Source organism: Cupressus sempervirens, chromosome 7, assembly GCF_028749045.1.
Source record: "Cupressus sempervirens isolate cs-2001-9-10 chromosome 7, ASM2874904v1, whole genome shotgun sequence".
Lineage (NCBI taxonomy): Eukaryota > Viridiplantae > Streptophyta > Pinopsida > Cupressales > Cupressaceae > Cupressus > Cupressus sempervirens.
The window spans coordinates 834,875,171-834,897,301 of record NC_143124.1 but is presented as its reverse complement, the minus strand read 5'-3'; the positions used below and the strand labels follow the sequence as shown (position 1 = coordinate 834,897,301).

The following is a 22,131-nucleotide window of genomic DNA, read 5'->3' as shown; positions in this document are numbered from 1 at the left end:
TGATTTTGAGGTTCTTAAGGGTTTTGTGGATTTTTCAGTTGATTATGGACATTTCCTGATAAAAAATCAATTGAAATCCAACTAAATAAACAAATCTAAATGAAATTTGTAAAAACCCTAAAAAAGAATATCAAAAACCAATAAAACAATATGGAAAACATATTAAACAATGCAAAGTTATGTTTATATCACTTACCTTGTCGTCGTGGGTGTGCTCGTTGTCTTAAATTTCGTCGGTGAGGAGGCATTTTGGCAAATGGTGGTGAATTTTTGCTGTCAAACCCGCATACGCGCTGTTGGAGAGTCAAAAAACAAAATGAAAATGATGGACCGCGGGTCTGTAACCCATCATATAACTTTTTGGACATTAGAATAGCGCGTACGCACTATGGCTTGGGTGACCCAAGCCATAGCGCATACACGCTATAGGGCGTACGCGCTATTGAAAATTAGAAAAAAAAAAAAAAAAAAAAAAAAACTTGTCATCTTTTTGGCACCACAACTCGGTGCATATGCCCTAATTGCAAAAGGAGTACCTTCGATCTAAATACCAACCCATCTTTGCTGAACTTGTTTAGCTTTAATAATTCTACTAAATGTCTCAGCCATAATGATAAATAGTGCTGGAGATAACAGGTCACCTTGTCGTACACCTTGGCTGGATTTGAAAAAACCAACTAACTCACCATTTATAATGACTAAAAAGAATGCACTAGAGATACATGATTTGATCCATTTACACCATTTTGTGTTGAAACCCAACTTCTAAGAACTTTAAACAAAAAGGGCCATTGCACTTGATCATATGCTTTCGTCATGTCAAGCTTGATCATCACAGCAGGAGATTGTTTGGAGTGAATTGTGTGTAGAGTCTCATGTGCAATAATGGCCCCTTCCATTACTTCTTTACCTAGCACAAAACCTCCTTGCTCTGGAGATATAATTTTGGTTAAGATATTTTGTAATCTCATGTAAATTGCCTTTGTGATTATTTTATACACCGTGTTGCACAATGAAATGGGTCTGAAATCTGAAAAAGTTTTAGACGTTTTAGGCATCTGAAATATGAAAAAGTTTTAACATGTGTTGATTGTTAGATTATATTAATTTTCCACATTTTTTGCATCTCTCTTCCTTTTCTAATGTAACAGTTTTATTTTCAAAGCGTCTACTATTGTCCGTGCACTCCACGTCAAAGGGTCTACTATTATTTGTGCGCTCCATGTCGTACAAATACTTTTATTTGTATGAGAAATTTATAAGTGAACCAAACTTGGTATATAAAATTTCACATGTTTTTCGGTTGTTTATGTGGGCTAAATTAAGAATGAACATGATGATTATGTCGCTCCTGTTGGTACTCATTTTTTGTCTCTTTGATGATTACTCTTCTTCTATCAATCTAGCAAAGTTCGTCATCTCTTTGGATCCATGGATCCCTCAGTGATTGGTCTCCCAATCACACCTTCACAAATAGATGATTTGGGTAATGGAGAAGTGCCACATCCTGATACTTCTAATTTTTATTATTTTTGGTTAATAAATTCATTTTCTTCCTTGCCTTTTTTCTCCACAACCAATAGAAAATCAGATAATTGACTTTTTTATAAAAAAAATACAAAACTATGGAACAACTCATATGTTTAAAAAATACTCGGTCGAATTAATTGGTCTTATATTCTAGGCAGAAACTAATAATTGTAACGTCTAAGTCAGCTTGAGAGCCATCAAGAAAAGTCAAAATGTAACACATTAGACCGTTTTCAAAATCTGAACCCAACCCAAGTATTTATAGGATTAAGGCACTTGTGGAACATATTTAAAAAGTGATTTCACTTATTTCGAACGAGGCCTAATTGGTTGGCAAGGAAAGATATGATAAAAGAATTCAGCTGATTTTGTCTTCCTCGTTTGCGGCCACAGTTTTCCACATGGGAGACCAGAGGTTGAGAGGTAGGCTCTTTATCTTCACAATCTTTTCCCAAAAACTACTTGTAAATATAGATGGTGCCAGGGCACTGGCTAAATAGCCGGTTCAAATATTTATTCTGACTATTTAGCCATTGCCTTCTCTGATCTTTCTTTCCTAGTTGGTATCGTCATGTGTCATTCATAGTAAGATTTAAGAAAGGGTTTATAGGAACTTTGGGGTGTCCTTCCAATGTGTAAAAGCTGTAAGGTTTTATACATGTTTTTAGTATTCCTCAAGCTATCAGGATTGTGCAGACATCTCAAAGGAATCCATCATGTCATATTGCAGGGTGGTCATCCTCCTAGATTCTTCATTCTTGTCAGTGCTGTATATGCGTATGTTTATAAAATCAAACAGAAGAATACTGGGAAACAATGTTGATGGAATAGTTTGTATGAAAAATTTATTAACCACGGTTACTTGTTTGCCCATCAAGATTTCTTTTCTCTTTCTGGTAGGGTTCGAGTGTACAAACCCCACGCACCATTTATTATTATTTATTATGCCATGTTATTCCAGCTAGAGATAATATACATAATTTTTATACACCAAGGATACCCAGTTTTGACAAATACCCAACTCATTGCTGTATCTGGTTGGGTTGTACACTCATATCTCTCTGTGGTTTCCAGAAAACACAGAAATCTCAGAAACTGAAAAAAATACATTAACATAAAATTAAATAGAAACTAATAAAGAAACTTTCGTTTCCTTCCCCTGTGTTGCTAACTAAGATAAATAGACGAGGCGTGTATGACAAGGGTTAAGCAACCCGCTATGAAATGGGGAAATTATCACAAGTACAGACGGATCAGTAGTAAGAGTGAGATTAAATTATATTGTTGATAAATTAGTTGTATATTATCAATAAAATATGATATGATGACAAGTTTTATTAATGAATATAATTTGGGTAGTATTTTTAATAATAATAATATGAATATGAAGATGTTATGGATGCAAATACATTAGTTTAGTTTGTTGTTTAACATTGTCTACTAAAGTTGCACATAAGCGGTAAAATTTGTGCAATCAAATAAGCTAAACAACTTCAGGTAGTCTAATCTTACTCTGAGTTGACCTCACAGGATTGCACAAGTGACACCCCAAATTCTGTTGATATAAAGGAAAGAATATGATATTATAATAGATAAGTATGGTTAAATTATTTTAAAAAAACTTAAGGTATGGAAAAGAGTCATTGGACGAAAATTTAAATAGATTAGGGGCGAAAGACTAAATAAAAGAAAGGATATGTGGATGAAGCAAATTTCAAATGATGAAAAAATGGAATTTTAATAAGCATGAATGTCTGGAGACTCTGAACAAATGAAGAAATAGAAAAGTTTGTGAGGGGAAAATTAAGGAATATCACATAGTGAAAATAAATGGGTGTACAAAAAATTGCATTATCAAAAAATTTAACTCATGAGGATCATAAGAAGAAAGCATACATTAGAACAAATATTAAATGTGGAGTAAAACTACTTAAATCACAACTTAGAAAAAGTTCTTACCCTTTGAGGAATGACACAGGGTACATGCATGATACCTGAGGAAAATTGAAAATACAAAATATATCTATTTTGCAATATGGGAGTGCTAGAGATAGAGCAACATTTTATCATAGTGTCCAACATACAAAAGCATCCACTCTAGCTATGAGGATATTTTGGAAGCTGACAATTTAAGTGCCTTATTTAAAGAAACACAGATAAACAGTCTAATAAACCTATTGATAGAAATTTAGAAGAAAAGACTCGAACAAATTTCAATTGTCATGTGATTTTAGAAAACTATTATGAAGTGTGTGCTATTTAGAATATCCCATACATTGCTTCCACCATGTCACTTATCCATTCAATCCCGCATGAGCTTTTATTGCAAAGATGAGAAGACTTGACATTAGCCTTGGAGATGTGTGCCTCTGATTGCCAAATGCAATTATCGAAGATAGATCTCTTCTCTCTTTCTTCTCTTCTTTCAGAAATTTAATGAATGAGTGTAGTCCATTTTAAAAAAGGAAAAATGGATAGAAAGGAGGGAGTGGGCAGAGCAAAAGAAATAAAAGGGTTTACATAATATCGAAGTATAAAATCAACCTTATCGTCCAGTGTTTTGGCATGGACATGATAAGAGGTTAAATCTGCCCTCTATGAAATCTAATTCTCTGGCCTTAACTTGTTATGGGTCACATACACCTACCTAAGGCTTGGAAATACTTACATTCATAAGATTAAATCCCATTCTAATGATATTCGGGTAGAAGAAGTAGAAAAGGGAGTATAGTTTTAAAAATGACAAACTCAATATCTCAAGTCCTGCTAGGAGATACCGAGTTAAAGGAAGATTTGAGAACGGAGGACTGTTTTTGTGCCAAGTTATATAATTGCTTACCAAAAAAATGACTGAGAGTCTAGATTTTCAGAGAAAGTGCAAGCATTCTGATTATGAAATGGATCACTCAGTTTTAATTTTGAATAACAATAGCTCACACGTATGAAATCAAAGAGTGCAAATCAGATGCTCCAATCGTGCATACAAATGTCATATCTTCTACATTGGGTTTCAGAATCAATCAATTGTGATATACAATGGTTCAAGAGATCATGCTTACATTCAAAGCAGATTTTTTGAGCCGAGAAATAATGTTGTCGAACTTTTCACAGCTGATCTCTGAATGGCTTGAGATGGAATGTTCTTTTCATAAATATTGGTCAATGCTTGTTTGAGACAAAAGGACAACAACATAATTTATTCAGAATTACTGGTTATAAAACATAGATGTTATTGTGGAAATATATACAATACAAGAAGGATGTGATGAGGAAGGGTGAAGGGAGGATAGGAACTGGAAGCGGCTGTGTGTGAGGGTTTCAGAAGCTTGTTTTGCTGCCGCTGGGCTGTGCATGCATAGGGAGAGCGCCCCATTTCTCTTCTATCTGGTGAGACCTTTTGTAGATTCAATATTGGACGATTATTGTTGTGCAGGGTTTGTGTTTTTTGTGGAAAACAAATTTTAAGAGCTTTTTTTCAAAGTTTGTCTGCCTGGCTATTATGGCTGCGAGGTGGGTTTCCACAAGTCTCATTCTTGCTGGAGCCTCTGGTTGTGATGGATCTTCTCCTGGGGTGCAGTCACAGGAGAAGGAGCCATTTTATGTTAGCGAGCATCAAAAGTTAAATAAAGTTAATGGTTGTTTTCCGCGTAGCCAGGATCGGCATGTGCTGGTTATTCCTCCAGAAGCAATAATGGAGGATGTGGACTATTTGGCCACACATGCATTGATATGCAAGTTTCTTGGTATTCGGATTTCCCTAGCAGCTCTGGAAGCTTGGATTCACCGTTCATGGCAGGTGGAAGGTGATATGGACATTATGTTGGCTGGGAATAGCTACTTTTTGGTGAATTTCTCTTGCATCTCAAATCGAAATCGGGTCTTTGAGGGAGGCCCATATTTTTATGACAAAGTAGGTCTTTTTGTCAAACCCTGGCATCCGGGGTTCAATTCTGCTAAGGATCTTCCTTCGAGAGTTCCTATTTGGGTCCGCCTGCTGCGACTTCCTTTGGAGTTCTGGCATGAGGATATCTTGCAACAGATTGCCGCTGTGCTTGGAAAGCAGACTGCTATAGCCCACCAATCTCTGGACAAAAAGGTTATTTCCTATGCTTGTATTTGTGTTGAAATTGATTTAAATAATCCTTTGCCAGATTCTCTAGAAATTTCTCTTAGTTCTTCTTCTTGGATCCAACAGCTAGACTATGAATCTATTCCCTTTCGTTGCCTCCTTTGTCATGTGTATGGTCATTTACAGCATCAATTCCCTCAAGCCTCCAAAGGCAATGGTACCCCTATTGGGTTTTCTGGCCCAAGGATGGCTAATGATGGAAAGGGGAATGGTCAAAATGTTAGTGGTAAAGGAAATGCTCAGTCTAATAGTGCAGGTAAAGGGAAAGCTCATATGAACACTTCAAGTCAGGGTCCAGGGCCATCCAGTTCTACTGGTCCTGATAAGGATGGTTTTATCCCGGCTCGAAACCGTGCTAAGGGGCGGGGTCAAAAACGATCTCATCTAGATCGGCAAGTGGACTCAGGGTTTAATCATTTTGAGGTTCTTGACAATATGGTTACAGAAGAAGGTATTCCTACAGAGGCTCAGGGTGCAGCTACTGGTTTAGAGGGGAAGAGTTCTACTCTTAGTGGCAACCAGGATGTTGTAGTTCAGCATATGCCAAAGACTTCTATTGGCCCTGAGTCTGGTGCCCTTGTGGTTTCTCCTGCTCCACAGGGAAAGGACGATATTCTTCTAGTAGATTTGGTTAAAGATGTGTTTGCCTCTAGTAAAGGAAAGGGATCTTCTCTTGCTTTGGGCTTGATGAAAAGACCATTTAAGAAAGTCTCTTTTGCTACTCCCTCAAGAGTTGGGCAAAAGCAGGATCAAGGAAAAATTAAACTTAGAGGAGATTTACTAGTAGAGTCTAGGGTTGTCAGGACCTTGGATGAGCATTTTCCCCACTCTACTCAATGATTATTCTCTCATGGAATGTGAGGGGGTTGAATAGCATTCCCAGACAGAAAGCTATTCATGAGCTGGTGGTCGATCATTCTCTGGATATCCTTTGTATCCAGGAGACCAAGCTTTCAGTGGACTCCATGTTTAGATGTGCTCCTAAAATTTGGTTTCTAGGCCAATGTCTGTGTGTTGGTGCTTTGGGGAGCTCTAGTGGTCTTCCCATTTGCTAGGATCCTAGGAAAGTTACGCCACTTTACTGGGTCTCTTGCCTCTCGGCTCTTTCCATGGTTGCTTCCTCTCTAGAGACTGGCGAGATGATTCTTCTTACTAATGTGTATGCTCCTATTGATCTCCCTGGCAAGTCTAAGCTCTGGGATCATATTCAGCATGTCAGAAGCCGTCATCCTTTCTTGCCTTGGATTGTGGCTGGAGACTTCAACTCTGTTCTCAGTTTAGAGGAGAAGAGGGGTGGGCTAGCTCGCTTGCGTCCTTCTTCTGAGCTTCTTCAACAAAATATTGATCGTTTACATCTCTCTGATGTCAAACCTCTCAATGGGCTCTTCACTTGGAACAATCGAAGAGTTGGAAATGATGCTATCTCAGAACGCTTGGACAGGTTCCTTGTTTCCTGCTTTTGGAATTCTAGTTCTCTTTCACTCTCTTCTGAAATTCTTGATTGGAGAGATTCTGACACTAGCCTATTAAGCTCATAGCTAGTTATGTTGCTGTCCCCAAGAACCCTCCCTTTAAGTTCCAGCTGATGTGGCTTCGAGACTCTTCTCTTCATGACTTAATGGCTCACTGGTGGAGACAGGGAGGACCTGCCTATGACACTGCTATATACTCCTCTAAAAAACTTCAATTTGTTAAAAGGAAGTTGAAGCATTGGGACAGGAATTGTTTTGATAATCTCCATATTATGAAGAAGAGGGCTCAGGATCGTCTTGATGTTATTACTAGGCAGATTTGGGATCTGGGTTTTTCAGAAGCTCTTGGCATTGCAAAATCTTGAGCTTCTGCTAATTTAGCTGAGTGGGATCTTAGAGAAGAAATCTATTGGAAACAGAAGGCTCGAGTTGACAGGCTTCAAGAAGGGGACAAGAACACTGCATTTTTCCATAAATCTGTGCAGGCTCGACGTAACAGGCGTTACATTTCTTCTCTTGTTACTTTTGATGGGATGCGTCTGACTTCTTCTCAAGCTATTTCCAGGGAAGCTATTTAGTTTTACTCTACTCTTTTTTTAGATGATTTACCTCCAACAGAGATTGAGGAGAATGCTATCTTGTCTTGTATTCCCTCTGTTGTGACCAGGGAGATGAATGATTCTCTTATGAGGCCAATTAGTATGTCTAACTTGGAAGGGGTGGTTTTCAACTTGCGGAAGGGCAAAGCTCTGGGGCCGGATGGTTTCCCTGTTGAATTCTTTCAAGAATTTTGGGATATTATCAATCATGGCCTTTTGGATGTGGTTCAGAGTCCTTTTCCAACAAAGAAATGCTTTGGGCCTTGAATGCTACTTTCTTAGTCCTTATTCCGAAGAAGGAAGAGGCTAATCAGCTGGACTTTTTTAGGCCCATTGCTCTTTGTAATGTGGTCTATAAAATCATCACTAAGCTCCTAGCAGAGAGGCTTAAAGTTTGCCTTCCTATGGTTATCTCTAAGGAACAAGGGGGTTTTGTGGCAAGAAAACAAATTTTGGATGGGGTGGTTATTGCTTCTGAAGATATTCACTCTATGTGTACTTCCGGGGAACGTGCTATGTTTATTAAGCTTGATATGGCTAAGGCTTATGACAGAGTCAATTGGGATTTCTTGCGAAAAGTTCTTCTTGCTTTTGGCTTCAGTCAAGATTGAGTTAGATGGGTTCTTAGCTGTGTTACTACTCCTTCCTTCTCAATCCTTCTTAATGGTGAACCGACAGAGCTTTTTGGGGCTTCTAGAGGTCTTCGTCAGGGAGATCCCATCTCGCCTTATTTGTTTATCATTATGGATGAGGGACTTGGTAGACTTATCAAGTTTCATGTTTCCCAAAATTTAATTCAAGGATAGCAATGGGGAAATGGTTTGCCTGCTCTTTCTCACCTTCAGTTTGTTGATGATACTGCCCTTGCTGGGAGAGCTCGGATTCGGGAAGCTAAAGCCTTTCGGCTCACCTTGGATACTTATCTGGCTATCTCTGGGCAGAAAATTAATGACCACAAGTCCTCTATTTTTTTCTTCAACACTCCTAAGCCGATCCAGCGGAGGATTGCTAATATCTTGAGATTTCGGATTGCCTCTCTCCCTCTGACTTACTTGGGGGTCCCTATTGTGGTGGGTAGACAGCCTAGGCTTTTTTGGCAAAGCTTGCTAGACAAACTTCGACAATGGGTCAATAATTGGACTCACAGGTGGCTCTCTACTGCTAGTAGGGTGACACTCCTTCAATCTGTAATTCAAGCTCTTCCCATATACAGAAGCATGGTTCAGGCTGCCTTGGTGTACTTTCTTAAAGAATTTGATGTCCTCTCTCGCCAATTTCTTTGGAGTGGCAATTTGCAACATACCAAATGGAGCCTCGTCAATTGGGATACTGTTTGTCGGCCAAAAAAGGAAGGAGGCCTTGGCCTTCGGTCTGCTATCTTGTGCAGTCAAGCTCTTGCTGCCAAGCTCTATTGGCATTGGTGTACTAGTCAATCTCAGCTTTGGGCCCGTATCCTGTCACACAAGTATTTACCTGGTGTTGAACCTTCAGAAGTTTCTCGGTTTTCTCTTGAGGGAAGAGGCTCTATGGTGTGGAATACCCTCAAGATTGGTGCTCACCCGGTGAAGCGAAGTTTATTTTGGATCTGCAATAGGGGCAATGAGGCTCTATTTTGGAGTGATTCTTGGAATGGGTATCCTCCTCCTTTCGTCTCATCCTCACTTGCAGGCTCTTTGTGATTCTTTCCTCTCTGCAGGATGGAATAAGGTGGCTCATTATAAGGAGGCTTTTAACCTGGGCCTTGTTGTGGGTTATAGATGGAAGATTTCTTCTGATTGGCCTCTGGGTGGCTCACTGGGAGATTGGCTGGAACTATCTCAGATATTGGCTTCTAGGGAGTGCAGCTCGTTGCAAGGACCTGATGTTTTGGCTTGGGGAGGTGCTTCTTCTTGCAAGTATTATGTTTCTTCTAGGTACCTTGCGCTGACAAAGCAACTTTTTGGTGAGGTGGAGGTCTCTTGGTGGAAGAAAGTTTGGAATAGTTTTTCATGGCCTAAGTGTAACTTTTTCCTCTGGATTTTGGTTTAGAATTGTTGTCTCACTTGGGATAATCTCTGCAAGCGAGGCTTCCAGGGGCCTTCCATCTGTGTTCTTTGCTGCAATAGTGAAGAGACTATATCTCACTTTTTTTTCCAGTGCCCCTTTGTCAAACAGATTTGGCACCTCTGGTGGAGTGTGTGGGGATGCACATGCTGGCATGTGTCCTCTTTGTCTGAATTCTGGGACCGTTTGGGCCATTCTCCTTCCAAGACTTCTTTTCTTCAAGTTGCTTGGACTATCGGCCCGTCCCTTATTTTATGGCATGTTTGGCTTGAGAGGAATAGAAGGATCTTTCATGATTTGCAGTTTGAGATCAGGTACCTGTGGGGGAAAATTGTTAATTCTCTTCAGGAAACACTCCTTGCTAAATGTGACATTGGTGGGGGTTTGGATCCTATTGATGCTAGTATTTACTCTTGCCTCTCCTTTCCTCTTCAGGGTTGCTCTCCAGCGATCCCCCACACCCGCTCTCGGAATAGAGCTAAGAAACACCCTTAGCATGTTAATTGTCAGGGACGTTGGTCTCCTCCTACAGCGGGCACTCTTAAAATCAACACTGATGGTTCTTCTCGTAGAAATCCTGGTCCGACTGGTATTGGGGGAGTTGGGCGTGATAGTTCTGGTGATATCCAGTTTTTGTTTTCTATATACAAGGGTTACCATACTAATAACCTCATGGAAGCCCTGGCTATCTTGGTTGCAGTGGAACAGTGTTGTCTACGTGGCTGGAAAAGAATCATCTGTGAGACTGACTCGCAAGTGGTTGTGAACTTGTTGCATAATAGGAACTTTGTGCATGTGGATTGGCATTTGGCTCTGGTTATTCAGCAGATCATTCAGTTATGCAATTCTCTGGATTCTGTGTCCTTTATGCATATCCCTTGTGAGTGGAACGGTGTGGCTGATTGTCTGGCTAAATGGGCCTCTGAGCAGGGGTCGGCTTGGAACATTCTTGATCCTAGGATGCTTCCCCTTGATTTATCTCAGATGCTGGATCAACTTGTGGACCAGGATAAAGCTATGTAGTTCTCCTTGTTTCTTGTGTTGTTTAGCTCTCTTTGTTATTCAATAAAAATTTTACTTCTTTTAGTCAAAAAAAAAAAATACAGTACAAGAACAGGTATAAAGTAAGTAATTAAACTAGGTTGAGATATTAGATAATGTATAATTAAATGACAAGTTATGTAACCAAGCGTGTGGCAATCTAAAACTATGATGAATTTCCCCACAAACTACAATGAATAAACAGCAATATGTTGCTCCGTTATAAAGCCTACAATAGAATGAACGTATCAGCTTTCAATCTTCTGATTCTTATTCCCTATATACCTTCAGCTCCTCTTTTTTCATGCTTATTTTCTGAATGCATTTTGCGAATGCAGAATGGTAATTTGAACACAAAGTTCAACAAATCTAGAAAATTAGAAACATGTTCTGTTAGGCCAGAAATCCTTTTCTATCTCCTGGATGCATTTCTCCTTACCAAAAATTTGTACCCTTTCTATATGTTTCTAACATTTAGCAATTTTCTTGGTATCTGCCTTTTCTATAAGAATTCTACTGCAAAGTTCTTTACTGGTTTAAAATTGTTTCTCTTGAAGTGTAGAAACTAGTCCAAGTCTCCAAGTGGAAGGGCTGGACATTACTTGATTGTGGAAGGGTGTATGGCATTACAAGTACATTTTACTTGGTGTTGATAAATATTCAGCTAGTTTTTCTCTTCCCATCCTCTGTCATATGCTCTGTCTGCGCTTACTGCGAGTGTTGGGAAATATGTTTAATAATATTGGTTTCTTGACCTTGTGTGTCGATGACGTAACTTTCTTCATGATTATGAGGCAATACATCATCGTTTACTGCAATCTGTTTTCTTCAGGCCAGAGCAGGTATTTGTTCAAACTTCGCATCCACCAAACTCAAGTGCAAATCACCCGTTTCAGACAGTATATTCATTGATGTGATAGGGGGTTTTATTCCCACCCAACATTGTGAATAACATATACATGAACGCTCAACCAGTAGCGTTTGATTCTATGATCTTGGTGCCATTCAACATTCAGTGTAAAAGTCTCGTTCACCCTGTCCTCGTCTGCCTTGATTCTTGTAGGTTTTTGCATGTACGTTTGCCATGGAGGATGAAGAAACAGGGGAACTGTTTATACCATGCAGAGAATGCAGTCAAAAGTGTTTTAAAAGACATGGAAACGACCATGATAAACAGTGCTTTGATGGCTCTGCTTCCTTCTTCAAAGTTCTTCTTGGGGACTTTGAAGAAAAACTGGTGAGTTTTGTATGGTTACTTGTACCATCTTTCTTTGCTTTGAGTTCTGTTTTACAAATTCTGTAGTGAATGTTTCTTGCAGTGCGTTCCTCCTGCATTTGCTTCTGAACTCATAAATGAAAAAGACAAACATATGGTATAGCAAGGCCCAGATGGACGGGAGTGGAAGGTGGAGTTAACGAATATAAATGAAAAACTGGAATTTCGAGATGGGTGGAAAAAATTCGTCCATTACCACAGCCTGCAAATGGGAGATTTTGCGGTGTTTTACTACACAGCTAGGTTGCACATGGAAGTTCATATGTTTGGAAGGTCCGGGTGTGCAAAAAGTACCAGTGTTGTTGATTTTGAAAAACCAAACATCGATTCAAATAAGAAATCCCCTCCTAACAAGATGTGCAGTTTAAATGAAACACCGGGAAAAACAATGTCGATTGACTCTGTTTCTGATGACGAAAGTAACCATGAGTCTCAAGCCGTGGTTGGCAAACAGAAAAGAAAAAGGAAGTCCTCATTTCGAGGTAAGCACCATATTTGTCAAAAATATATGGAACCTGTTAAATTTGCAACATTTAGAAGAATTGGTATTGACGATAAAGCGAATTCTTTTTACAGGTAATTCATCCCATAACCCTGGACATTGTTTCTCCTCTCAGAAGGACGCGCCTATGGAATCTGCTACTTCTTTCAAATCAGATAAACCATTTTGCAGAATGGTTATCAGATCATGGAATGTAAATCGTCATCTAGTAAGATGAGATACTCTGCTTGCTTTGGTTATGTATATACGCATATATATTCAAATTTAAATTAGGAATAAAGGGTTTAGAAAGACGCACTAACAAGCTAACAAAGTACTAAATTGTTTCTCATTTATGTGAATTGAGGACCTTAAGAAGAGTGTATTAAATAGCTCAGATTTTGCGATGGTTTGGTAATGCAGGTGTTCACCAACAGTTTAATACAGGATTATCCAATTCAACTTCCAAACCAGAAAAGTGAAGTATTACTTTTGAATGGAGAGTGTAACGAATGGAAAATAAATTGTGTTATGAAGCACAATAACCCTACATTTAGTGGCGGGTGGAGAAATTTCATACATGATAACAATGTGGAGGAAGGAGACACTTGTGTTTTTGAGCAGCTGAACAACAACGAAAACAAATTTATCTTCAAAGTGCATATCTTTCCTAAAGCTCCGGACAAAACATCGTCGACTGACTTGGTTTCTGATGAGGAAAAAAACCATGAGTCCGAAGCCCTCGCTAAAATTCAGAAAAGAAAAAGGAAGTCCTCTTTTCTTGGTAAGCAGTAGTTTTGTCAAAAATTTATAGAATCTGTTTAATCTGTAAGTTGCATTTAGGAAAATCTGTGTAACAATAAAGCGAATTTTTTCGCAGGTCATTCATCCCCGAACCTTGGACATTGTTTCTCCTGTCAGAAAGATCTACCTACGGAATCTGCTGATTTGAAACAGAAAAGCCCGCCTACAGAATCTGCAGCTTCTTTCAAATCAGATAAACCATTTTGCAGAATGATTATGAAATCATTGAATGTAAATCGACAATCTTATATAGTAAGATCAAATTTTCTGCTTTCTTTGCTCATATATATATATTTGAAATTTAAAATATGAGTGAAATGTATAGAAAGACGCATTCAAAATCTAACAAAGCGCCAATGCTTTCTTTTTATTCATTTTTCTGCTGGATCTCTAATGGTCTACGATGTAATTCTGCATTTGCGTTAACTGTGAAGCTTAGGAAGAATGTATTAAATATTTCGGATTTTGTGATGGTTTGGTAATGCAGATTTTCAACAAAGGATTAATACGGGATTATCCAATTCAACTTCCAACTAAAAAATGTGAAGTACTACTTTTGAATGGAGAGAGTAAGGCGTGGAAAGTAAAATTTATTATTAAGGATATGTACCCTACATTCTGTGGGGGGTGGAAATTTTTCACAGATGACAACAATGTGAAGGAAGGAGACAATTGTATTTTTGAGCAGCTGAACAACAATGAAAACAAATTTATGTACAGAGTGCATATCTTTCCTTTTGATGAAAAAGGGAAAAGTCACTTGATGAAAAATAAATTTATAAAAAGGTTTTGAGTAGTTCAATTTGATGTTGAAGTTTGTTTTGATTAATTAATTAAAAAATATTAATTAAAGAAATATATTGTATTTTAAAGAAATATATCAAATATAAATATTTTATAACTAGGTACGCCATAGAGGTAGGGAAGACCATTCAAGTATTTCTCCCTTTTCAAGTCTCTTCTTGCCCTACTCTTTATATTTCATTATCTCTTTATCAATATATCTTACCATCTATATCTCTTTGTCACCATCTCTCCCTCTCTATGTCACCCTCTATATCTCCCTACATATATTTCTATCTTCACCTCTCAATATATCTATATCTCTCTATATAGTTTTCTCCCATCCCACTATATTCATCTATATCTCTATCTTCTTCTCCCAATATCCATCTCTTTCTATATCTTGTTACCTATCCCTCTCTACTCCTATATTTCTCCCCCTTTCTACATTTCTCTATATTACTTTCTACCTTTCTCATTCTCTCTTCTTTATATGTTTGTATTTACATCTACACTCCCACTATCTAACTCTTTCTCCCTTTCATATCACTCTTATTCTCAATCTTGATCTCCTTACTCTCTTCTACTCTTCCCTTTACACCTCCCCCTCGTTCTACCAATATATCTCACTATCCGTCCCTCCCTCCCTCCCTCTCTCTCTCTCTCTCTCTCTCTCACACACACACACACACACACACACACACACAATCTATACCATCTTTCTTGGTCCCTATAACCCTCCCTCTCTATCTCCATTTATATATATCACTTTCCATCTCTATTTTCATCTTTTTCTCTCTACTACCTCTCTTCAACCCTTACCCCTCTCTTTATCATTCTTTTCTTCTCCCCATATCCCTCTCTTTTATATCCATTCATATTCTTACCTACCAAATATATATATTTATTATACATATCATTGTTACAACATAATAAACATCTTACATCCACTATATAATTATATTATATAAAATTGGATTCAAAGATTCATTTAAAAAAGAATTCAAAAAGATAACCCTAAATTACAACAACAAATTATTACAATGAACTTAGTTCTCTGAGCAAACAAAATGAAGAGAAATCTCCAAATGGTTGTGAAAATATCTAATAGAAAATCTAAAATCCAATAATGCCTTAAATGACAAATCACATGAAAATTACATGTAGATACACTTTTGCTCTGCTAGGTAAAATAAAAGTATGCAAATGCAGCAAACCCAATATTAATATCATCATAAAGATAATAATTGATATTGCCTTCATGAACTAGAAGTAGCTTCTGATGAAATACCTTTTCTGCTTTCATTTGGTTCAAATCTTAACCTGCTTGGTTGAAAAGCATCCAAAAGTATGCATCATGTCTTGCAATATTCTCCTTTAATACATAGAAACCTCAAGTTTCAAACCTTTTTTGACTCCCTTGAAAAATTCCACTAAATTGGTATTTATAAGATGGTCAATACACCATTGGATCCATATATAATCATACTTGCCTGCTTCAAGAATGTAAATAAAAATTTATTGCCCTTTGTGCCTCTATTTTGGAATGCTTGTCAATTTTCAAGTTTTCCCAATGACTCTCTAGAAAGTGTGAAAGTGGCTCAACTAGGTTGACCTCATGAAAAATGAATGAGAAGAAGATGCACCTTGATAGGAGGTTTTGGGGATCTCTAGAATTAAAATCGATGGCATGTGATCTTCAATATCAGGGAATTATGAAGCTCATGACCGTTCATTTACACTGATTGGCCCCTTGATATATCCTCTACACATTTGCTAGCCACTTTTGCTAGTTTAGTAACTTCTAGTGCATTCCTACGCTATTTCCACATAAGAAATCGTCCATTGGAAACATTTGTGGTAGGTGTTACAAAGCGAGTTCCATTCTCATTGGATCCTTTAACAACATCCTGTGGCAACCCCATTCTTCTATTTTAATTTTGGAGACACTTACAACACCAACTCCACAATCAATGGCACTTAGATGGGTTTCATCTCATCTCTTTGTATTTTGGGGAGAAGCAAGAAATGCGTTGTTGTTTTGCACGTCCTTGTGATGAACATGTCCATAGTCTCCCAAAACACCATTTACAGATGCTTCCACATTTACTTAGTACCCAACTCCTTTCTTATATCAATCTTATTTTACATTTTCTCCTCTGATCTCCACTTGCCACATTTTTTGCACGCAGAAGGGTGTTTTGTCATCTGAATCCAATTCCGTCCCTTCCCCTTCAAATTCCATTGCAATACAACACATCACAATGAACTTTTGAGTATGGACATTACCAACTTCTATTGAGTGTCTGGGCATCTCATTTAATTGTCATAGCGAGGATGCCTCTTGGTTTTGCTTCTCCAATGGATATCGTGAATAGTAATCAACAAGTTGTCTTGACAGTTGCCAATCTACACATTTCTAAAAAAAATATGGTGAACAACAATCATTTGAATGAGCTAGATGATTTCAATGGTCATCTACCATTATCGAAGGCTTTGATTCATTGATCCTCCATGTGAATATTTTCTGGTACTCCAATCCATGATTTGGGTTCATCACTTTTTAACTACAATTCAAGCCTTTGAAGATTTGCTATTTTGACTACTGATCTTCCTTTGGTTCCATGCTTGTCATTAGGTTTATGACCATAGTGGATTTTTGAACAATTCATTATGTGTCTCTTTCCACCATGACTGAGCTCGTGCTTGGTTGCGTGACTATCACAGTGAACGACTACACACAGAGATCCTGCAATTCACTTATTATTTGATTATGAATGGTATCATGTTGCATCATTGGACATCTAAACTATGTTGACATTTTGTCAAACAGTCTACCTCTGTCCTTTTAGGGACTATTTCTCAGATTGATCTATACACATTCTAATCCATGGATGATAGACTGATTGTCACAGTATTCAATTGGGAATTGTGATGCTGATATAGCAATCAAAGACCTACTTGAGAGGAATCTCAATCTTCAAGAAGAAGTCAGAAAGCTGAAAAGAGAGCAAGAAATCCAATCAGTCGGGATGTGTGAAGTCATGGAACAGAAGGACAAAGCCAAAGAAGAGATACAAAAAAAAGACAATGAAATCAATCAACTATCTCTTCAGCAAACAGACTTTATTGATCAAATCAATGATGCAAATCAAGAAATGATCACTCTGAGGACAGGGAATGAAAGACTACAGAATGATCTCAACATTGAAAATCAAACCAATGAGAGAATGATGAAACCTCAAAAAAGCATGAATCAATTGAATGAGCAAAATCACTATAGACACAAAGGAAAAGCTAGATTAGGGTATACAGATGAAGGTGAATCATTTCAGCAAGGAGGTTAAAAGAATGAAAGACCTACTTGCAATCATTATGGTAAGATAGGTCACACATCAAATAAGTGTCGGAGCCCTGGTAAAGCAAAATTCAATGGAAAGCACATACAACTGTAATAAGCATGGAAATAAAGAAAGTGAATGCATAGAGAACTCTAAGTTTGAAGGAAAGTGCCACAATTACAACAAACAAGGACACAAATCTTCAAAGTGCAAGACCACGAAGTGGAACCCAACAGAGAAAATTGTGAAAGAAATATTTGGTTGGGATTACAAGACATGGTGTAGATGTCACTATTGTGGTGAGTTTGGGCACATTGGAGAAAATCGTGTAAAACATCACATGAGGAAAAGAGACACTACCAAAAGATGTTGTGTATGTACAAAACTTGGACATATTGCCAAGAACTATATGAATCAAGGTAGAGTCAAAGATGAAAAGAAAATCAAGGCTGACAATATCAGAAAACAAATAAGGCAAAACTGGGTGCAAAAATCTCCAAAGAATGCAAGCGAAAGTTCTGAAATTGTTGACACCCATGTCAATGAGTTGGGTGACTCAACCATTTTAACTTAGTTTCTATGGAGGTTATTGGAATTGTGATTCGGAAGAAGTCATCTAACATCAGTTCCAGCCAACAAGCAAAAAGATCCATATCAGCATTTAAGATGCACAAGGATCACCAAGTGATGATGAAAATTCAAGACCTTACCGAACAAGGTCAGGATGCACTAGACCTATCAAGTTATGGATGTAGATGAAGATGTCGTGTTGGTGACTCTGCCGAGTACTAGGTTCAAATCGAGTGGTGGTAACCTTACCGAGTTGAAGGCGTCTTCCGAGCAATAAAGACCAAACAGAGTGGATGATAGCCTATCACCAAGCAAACATTTGTACAAAGCATTAATGGTGATTGTAAAGACAAAATTTTGTTAAAAGGAGAAAATTCATTGAATCATTTCACTGTGAATTTTCCAAAGCTAAGAGTAAAGAGAAATTTCAGAGCCCTTGAACGACTTGAAGCAATATTTGGTGAAGATTATTTTTGTGCTCAAGAATTAATCAAGAAAATGGTGTCTTCAAGCAAAAAAGCGGAAAAGTGTTCAAAGATATTGATTCGTGGAGTGGATTGCAAGGCTCTTGCATTCAAACTGACACTAGCAATTACAGATGCACTTGACATAGTTGGAGCACTCTATCAAATCCCTACAAAGGTACTTCTTATAAACAATATCAGGTCATTTTATCATTGTTCAATTCAAGAGATTGAAACCCTAGAAATGAACCAGACATTCAATGAACTATGTGTGGATAGTTCTTTAAAATTTGAGCATAAACATTTGGAGACAAAGGGTTTGACACATATTATGCATATCCCATGAGATTTCCAAGGGAAATGGATCAGATACATCTTAATCAGAGTTCATAAGATGCATTTGTGGTTGGATCACCTTGTCCAGATCACAAAGAAGATGATACACAGGATTATCGGGTTGCCAACGTGGAATAAAGCTAAGAATACAAAAAACGCTAGGTCGGGTTTAATTAGTGAAGAGAACTCTTGCCGAGTGGGATGGCAGAGGAATGAAACTTAACGGAGTGATAGACATGGAAATCAATTTTGGGATACATGTGATCGCTCACAAGATATATAGACTGAACAATGTTTCCTATGAAGTAGTTGACCTAGCATTGAAAGTGGTGAAAACCAATTTGCCTTTTGACCTTGCCGAGCTATTATTGAGTCAATTGTGAAAAAACATGGAAAGTATTCAAGTCTCCAAGAATAATTCGTGTAAGTTTGGTTCTCTTTTAACCTATTTATTCTTCTATATACAAAATTTTTTCCCTTCTAAAGGAACTGTGGTATAGAGGAAAGATACACCTATATTATATCATGGGAGATTCAACAGACAAGTCCAACCAGAAAGGAAACATTAGGACATGTGTGTGTGTCAAGTACAAAAAACAACCCACAAGTTGTCTGTATAAAGTGGAATCCACTATAGGAGTAGTGCAGGTGGTAGATAAAACAACACCTGATTGAAAAGGTGTGGGAGTAGGCTTGCAATCAAGCATGTTGAATCTCTGAATCATATCAAGAGCATACTTTTGTTGGAATATGGCTATCCCATCCAAAGATTGAACAACTTATAGGTCGAAAAAATAGAGCATAAGTCCAAGGTCCATCATCTCAGACTATTCTCTTAAGGCTCGTTGAACTCTTTGTATCATGGAGGATGAGCCACCTATAATGATGCAATCATCTACATAAAGCACAAGTATCAATAAATCAGCTCCATGACACTGAATGCAAACAATAGGATCAGAATGACACTAAGTGAATTGTGAAGCAAGCAAGAAGGAATCCATCTTCTCATACCAAGCCCGAGGGGCCTATTTGAGACTATATAAAGACCTTTGAAGCCTATATACCAATGAAGAGTTTTGCACAAAACCATGAGGCTGCTCCATATAGATCTGATCATGAAGGTCTCCATGCAAAAAGACACTTTTCATGTCAACCTAAAAAACTGTCCATCCCTGTGAAGCTACAAGAGAGAGTACAAGGTGAATAAAATTCATCTTGGCAATAAGAGAAAAGGTCTCGGAGTAATCGATACCCTCAACCTTAATAATATAAAATCAAATGAGTAAGGTTAAAATGTTAAAATACCTACTAATAATATTTTGAAATTATACACATTATAACTCATGAAAACACTATAAAATTGATATAATGATGATATTGACATTGAGATCTATAAAGGACATTTTTTAGTTTTTGAAAAAAAATTGAGTTTTCATAGAGAAATGAGATTTGACCAAAACACATTTGGAGGTCCTAAAAGGTGACACAAATATGTTCTTTTATACTATTAATAGCATTAAATGAAAGGTTAGAAAACTTTTTCCAAAATCATTAAAGGACAAGGGTACATGTGCCTAATTTTAAAAAAAAATTTAAAAAATTAAATAAGTAAGGTTGCAATTTTTTAAAAGCAATGTCCATCATTAGACTTTAGAAACTAGGGTATGCCCCATTCACATCTATAAATTTGTGAAGGACTTTAGTCTCGAGCAAGATTAGAGGTTTTCTTCTCCGTTCTTTCCTAACAATGCATGTTTGAGTAGAGATGTTTTCAATTATTTTTATAGTCTATAGGGTTTTGGCCTTTTACCGATGAACAAAAAAAGAGTTAATAAACTATTCTATTTTTGATAAAATAAACATTTATAAACATTTTACATTATATATGAATTAATATATGTTTAATATAAAATAAAATATCTAACTAATATATGAATTAGTATATTTAATAATTAAAGACTTCATTGGTATATCCTACTTATCAAATGAATATATGTTTAAAAAATTGAAGATACAATAATTAATATTTTAGATTGCTTAGAATTTTGGATAATGTATTTTTAAAATTTTAAATTAATTAATTAAAAAGCTAACTAATTTTTTAATATTAAACTTCAATTCTTAAAATGTCAATATAATTATCTTTGAATTTTTTAATTATTATATTGAATAATTTTTTTCATTCAAATTTGAATTTATTTATTCATATTTTGGACACTTGAATTTGAATATAATTCTCTTTGAAATTTAGAACTTCTTGTCTTAATGTTTCCATCCATATCTAAAACCAAAACCAAGTAAATATCTTTAATTAGTTTACTAGTTGATGCAATTAAAGTTATGTTAGTAAAGCAAGAAGGGGCAACTAAATAAATCTTATATTATAAGGGGTAGTTATATTTATTATATTATTAATATATAAAATATTATATTAGAACATATTGCTATTATTTATTAGCACCGTATAAAATAGTTTTATATCTGAAAACAATGTGGGTAGTATGCATATCATTAAAATGTTTGGGGTGTGTTGGATTTTCACATCAAAAATTGTGTTAATGTAATTATGAATAAAATATTTCAAACAAACAGTATAAAAGAAAATGCTACACGAATGTACTAGAATGAGGTTAAGTTAATAGGGATTGACTAGTCAACCACACTTGAAGTCACACTAGCCAGCCACACTCAAAGTCAAAGCTTTGAGTGTGCCGGTTAAGTTAGGCTTGTGATTTCATATCTTATAATATAGTTTATGGCTTCTTGGTATCAGAAAAACTCCTCGTAGGGATTGTAAAGTATCAAGAGTCAAAAAGTAACCATTTGTTTGTGATACTCATTCAAATATGTACAATTAGTCCTTCACTTAAAAATGATGGCAGAAAAATGTCTCAATAGTGATGTACAAATAGGCCATTAGTAATAAAAAGAGCTTTCAAAAGATTGACTTTTCGTACATGTATCACTTTTGGCCTCAATATTTAGAAGCTCAAGTGAGTGTGCAGTTACAGAATATGTTGGTGTTTCTTTTATTTTGTTGTCTCTACCTCCAAATTTCTTTCATCCTGCTTGTTTGTCTACCTAAAATATTTCATTACTGCTAGTACCCTGAATAAAAAAGTTTTTTTTTTGGAATTGCATCCTTTCCATTCCTTTCTCAATTAGATACATTACAATTATTACTTATTTGCTTTGTTTTCTTTTGAAAAACTTCCCCTCAATTTTAACGCCTCGCCAAGGAACCCAAAATAAATTAACCTAA

At 36.8% G+C, this 22,131-nt stretch overlaps 2 protein-coding genes across 2 annotated transcripts in view; one reads left to right on the top strand and one right to left on the bottom strand.

Moving 5' to 3' along the window:
• LOC149549977 (putative B3 domain-containing protein Os03g0621600) overlaps positions 1 to 4,903 on the bottom strand; it is a 143,123-nt gene extending 138,220 nt beyond the window's left edge. The window contains exon 1 of the mRNA XM_089794408.1: positions 4,825 to 4,903. Coding sequence (XP_089650534.1) covers positions 4,825 to 4,903 — 79 coding nt within the window. The remainder of the gene's footprint in view (positions 1 to 4,824) is intronic.
• On the top strand, positions 1,816 to 14,090 carry LOC149549976 (putative B3 domain-containing protein Os03g0621600). Its single transcript, XM_089794994.1, has 6 exons — positions 1,816 to 1,953; positions 11,878 to 12,051; positions 12,134 to 12,572; positions 12,667 to 12,800; positions 12,995 to 13,355; positions 13,452 to 14,090. Exons 3-6 carry the CDS (start codon positions 12,299 to 12,301, stop codon positions 13,685 to 13,687), a joined length of 1,005 nt encoding a protein of 334 aa, XP_089651120.1. The 5' UTR covers positions 1,816 to 1,953; positions 11,878 to 12,051; positions 12,134 to 12,298; the 3' UTR covers positions 13,688 to 14,090.
• Positions 14,091 to 22,131: the final 8,041 nt, after the last annotated feature.

What these genes read in the sequence shown, in the direction of transcription:
- LOC149549976 (XM_089794994.1), top strand. Translation starts at nt 12,299, where the DNA reads ATGGGAGATTTTGCGGTGTTTTACTACACAGCTAGGTTGCACATGGAA. An exon ending in AAGGAAGTCCTCATTTCGAG is followed by an intron (nt 12,573 to 12,666) that starts GTAAGCACCATA and finishes TTCTTTTTACAG; the next exon opens with GTAATTCATCCCATAACCCT. An exon ending in AAGGAAGTCCTCTTTTCTTG is followed by an intron (nt 13,356 to 13,451) that starts GTAAGCAGTAGT and finishes ATTTTTTCGCAG; the next exon opens with GTCATTCATCCCCGAACCTT.